Here is a 4,476-nt window from a genome sequence, read left to right on the forward strand (position 1 = left end):
AGAAGCTAGTAGCTTTGGACAGGCCAATGTGAAGTTCTAATGCACTCATTTACTATTCCAAAATGTACCTAAGACCTTAAAAAAGGTAATAATGAATTAAGCTAGTGGAAAAATAATAAAATACAAGCTTTAGAATATTTTTAAAAGATAAAAAATTTTATATTGGATTATATGAGAATTTCCAAACAGTGTTCTTTTGGTCTAAGCTGAAGACTCACCATGGGAATATATAACATTAATTTTATTTTTCTAAATGACATTATGTTTCTTTGTGTGGGAATAAATTAAACAATCACATCTCATACAACATGCAAAATTGTGCAAGATGGTAGAAGATGGTCACAACGATATAGCAACTCTATCTTATTCTGTATATGAGGACAAAACAGGCAATTTTGTATTGGATTCTGGCTGACGTCACTTATATTTGTGAAAGTGAGAGAGACTTTTTTTGTTTTTTTTGTTTTGTTTTGTTTTAATGAGAAACATCATAAATATTGTCAATACTTTTCTGTAGCCAAAATATTTTCTCTGAAAGGAGTTAGATTTTTCTTGTACCACATGAAGAAACAGCTTTCTCCACTTCCATGCAGGTGACTCATAACTGTATAGCCAGTCCTGCAACCACATTCCCCTTTAAATTCCAATTCAGACATTCCCTTTTATGTGTATCTTTTCCTAATTCCCCCAGTTGCTACTTTCTCTCTCTCTCTCTCTCTCTCTCTCTCTCTCTCTCTCTCTCTCTCTCTCTGTAAAGCAGTAATAATTATTTCCCTAAACTCAAGTAATCTAGATTCTACTGAAATCTTACTTATTCCCTCTCTATTTCCTCAGTTGTGAAATGAAGAATAAAATACTTGCCCTCCTAAACTTCTTAAGAAAATTATTATAACGTACTAGGTAAGGAGTGGTTGTGATATGGGTCAGTATAAGGACTGAATCATTTAAGAGATTACAAAATAGCATAGGATTCAATATTATCTGGAAACTTGTCACCTATAGAAAATTTCTGCTTGAGTTAGACTGTATGCTCAACCATTTCTGTGACATTTTAAAATATTTTCTCAAGCATATGTCTCCATAGTTATAATGCCTAATAGTAATAATAAACTGAAAAATATATTTACTTATATATGTGCATAGTATCTCCAACAATATTATGTAAGCTCATTAAGAACAGATAATATTTATCTTTTTGTATTTGTATCCTAAGTGCCTAACATAGTAAGGCACATATATGAAGCTTAATGAATACTTAGTAATTGATTAGTTGATTGGTTCACTCTCTATAGAAGTCTATGAAGTCTTAAGACCATTTCTCAGCTATGTCACAGAGAGGACTATTGTCAAAGTTTTGAGTGTCAGGTAATAATCTATACAATTTATTCTATTCTGAAATGAATAGATCCTTTAAACATTTTCTGAAATTTTCTGATGAAGAATTTCATATATATTTTGCTTATTTCCAATTCTCTAAAATGCCAATGGAAAAGCTCCTTTTATATATTTGCAGAAATTACATCATTATTGTTCCCACTACTGATATGTGTTTAATTTTGAGAAAGTTTTATTTTCTTAATTCTAGTGTCCTTTTCTTAATTCTTGTGCCAATGCGTCTCAAGAAAGTAAAGTAATATTTCATTGTGGTCCATAACTTATAACTTCCAATTTTTTAACCCTATCTCCCTTTAACCATCCAATCAATCTCCTTAATGACTTAATTAAGAAAGAGAAAATCATTAAGATACAGTAAAATTTTGGCAAAGCGCTATAATAAGGAAGAGCTAAGGAAGGAAAATTGTTCAGAGAGCATTATCTGCATTCTAGAATCTAAATGTTTTAGAATTGAAATTCAGCTAATATGTAATTTGGAACATTGTCATAATCCTATTCAATCAAATAAATATTAAGTTATTGTGGCAAATTGTGTTAAAGTTTAGGGGAAAGGAATATTTTTATCCCTTGGGGAACTAATATAATTCTGTGATTTCATAGTGTTTGTACTGCTAGTAGATTTAAGGAAATTTAATTCAAGGACATCATATTAATCAATGAGGACATAGTGTTTGAACCACTAAGTAGGTGAAAAATAATTTGACAAAAGAGAGAACATTAAATACTGGGATGTCAAAGAATGTTTTGAGGAAGAGGTGGTCTTAGAGGAAGATAGAAAATTCGAGAATTAGAGTTTAGAAAAAAATACATGCCCTGGATGAAATTTAATTTGACCAAATATTTAATTTGGCAACATTTAATTTGAATAAAAAAAGAAACATCAGGTAGAATGCTGAGTTCAGAAACCATCTGCACCTAAAAATATGAAGTTAAAATATTGGCAATTTTTATTTATCCCTGAGCAAAATCTTTTTGGTGATAGCAATTCTCTATAATCATTGCACAACATTAATCTTTATTATTTAGATACATAGTTTGTCTTTTTACCTCAAGAAAACAGACAAAATCAATAATATAGCAATTGGTTTTATGAATTTTTGACAGTCTACTATCATAAGTGACAGCAAGTCTCAATAGGAATAAGATTATTATCAGGGAATTCTAAATTTTCTAAAGGAGAGAATGGGGATAGAGTTGGAAAATTACTAAGGTCATTTCAGGTCAAATATACAGACAAGATTTCTCTGAATTTTCAACTATTTGCTTCATTATACTACTGAAATTTGAAATAATTTTTTCATTGCAGCAATGACATCCTTGTTCCTCAGGCTATATATTAGGGGATTAAACATAGGAGTAACAATGGTATAGAAAAGAGCAAGTATTTTGTCTATTCCTTCTGAGTGAGTTGATTTAGGTCGTAAATTCATAATGATAGCAGACCCAAAGAATAAAGCCACGACTATGAGATGAGAGGAACAAGTAGAGAAGGCTTTGGACCTCCCAGTGGCAGATGGTAATTTCAGGATGGTGGAAATGATTTTGACATAGGAGCCAAGTATTAACAGAAAAGGAACCATAGCAAAGAGTACAGCATCAGCATACACAGAGAATTCATTTAAAGAGATGTCTCCACATGCCACTTTAAATAAAGGATGAATATCACAGAAAACATGATTGAGTTTTTTAGAACCACAGAAGGGTAAAGAGAAAATCTGGTATGTTTGCCCAATCTGAACTGGAACTCCACTGACCCATGAGGCAACCACTAACTGAACACATACCCTGTGGTTCATGATCAGAGGATAATTCAGAGGCTTACAAATGGCCACATAACGGTCATATGCCATTACACCCAGAAGTAGGCACTCAGTGCCTCCCAAAATGAGGAGGAAGCCAAGTTGTACAGCACAAGCCAACAAAGAAATATTTCTTTTCTGAGACCAAAGGTTCATCAGCATTCTGGGGAGAGTGACTGATGTGTAACAGATTTCCAAGAAGGAAAAATTCCCAAGAAAAAAATACATGGGAGTTTGGAGAGCTGGATCAACTTTGGTTATGATAAGAATGAGGCCATTTCCTATCAGAATACTCATATAGATCACCAAAAAAATCCCAAAGAGAATCCCTTGGAGATTGGGAAGATCTGAAAATCCAAGAAGAATGAATTCTACCATTTCAGTGAGATTAGTAACTGTCATTATTCCCTGGGTATTCAGTCTGTGGCAATTGTTAAATCAGATTTGGCAAGTCATTTCTTCATTCAAAATTTAGTTCCCACTCCTGTAAAATTAGAGATTTTGATTAGATAACAAATAATGTCCTTTCTAAATCTGGTGTTCTATTTTAGTTCCCCTATAATTTTGAAAATCTATATCCTATTGTCTAAAGTTTCTTACAGATCTCTATGGAGAATGGAGAAGTTACCCAGGGAAGTAGTATGGACATAGATAAAGTGATGACATCTAGATAACAATAATGCAGGGGGCAATTGGGTAGCTCAGTAGATTGAGACCCAGGCCTAGAGACCGGAGGTCCTAGGTTCAAATCTGGCCTCAGACACTTCCCAGCTGTGTGACCCTGGGCAAGTCACTTGACCCCATTGCCTACCCTTACCACTCTTCTGCCTTGGAGCCAATACACAGTATTGACTCCAAGATGGAAGGTAAGGGTTTTAAAAAAACCAATAATGCACCTTCTTAACAATTCTAAAGATCATATCTTTTATCAATATTCTCTCTTTCTAGAATGGCTACTCTCCTCAGTGATACCAGTAAATGACCTATTACTACATTTTTGACTTTAATCTAATTCTTTCCTGAGTCTATCTTAATTGTTTTCCTTAAGTAGGGTAGGCAGTCTAGTATTATGCATTAGAAGAAGAATTGCAATGAATTTGCATTTAACTTATGGTCTGACACTAACAGTTTGTGAGATCTAGTTGTACCTTCCATCCTTTGCTGAAGCAATCATTTCTTTTCCACTGCCTCAAACTTTTTGAGTCTCAATGGAATTACCCAGTTCTAGAATGGAATAATTGCAACCTACATCTTTCCTTCTTTTCAACAATAGCCTTTCAAC

At 33.3% G+C, this 4,476-nt stretch overlaps 1 protein-coding gene across 1 annotated transcript; it reads right to left on the reverse strand.

Annotated features, from left to right (window-relative positions):
- Window positions 1-2,663: 2,663 nt before the first annotated feature.
- Window positions 2,664-3,608, reverse strand: LOC123252630 (olfactory receptor 10AG1-like). The gene has a single exon (XM_044681901.1). It carries the CDS (start codon window positions 3,594-3,596, stop codon window positions 2,664-2,666), a length of 933 nt encoding a protein of 310 aa, XP_044537836.1. The 5' UTR covers window positions 3,597-3,608.
- Window positions 3,609-4,476: the final 868 nt, after the last annotated feature.

Source organism: Gracilinanus agilis, chromosome 6, assembly GCF_016433145.1.
Source record: "Gracilinanus agilis isolate LMUSP501 chromosome 6, AgileGrace, whole genome shotgun sequence".
Lineage (NCBI taxonomy): Eukaryota > Metazoa > Chordata > Mammalia > Didelphimorphia > Didelphidae > Gracilinanus > Gracilinanus agilis.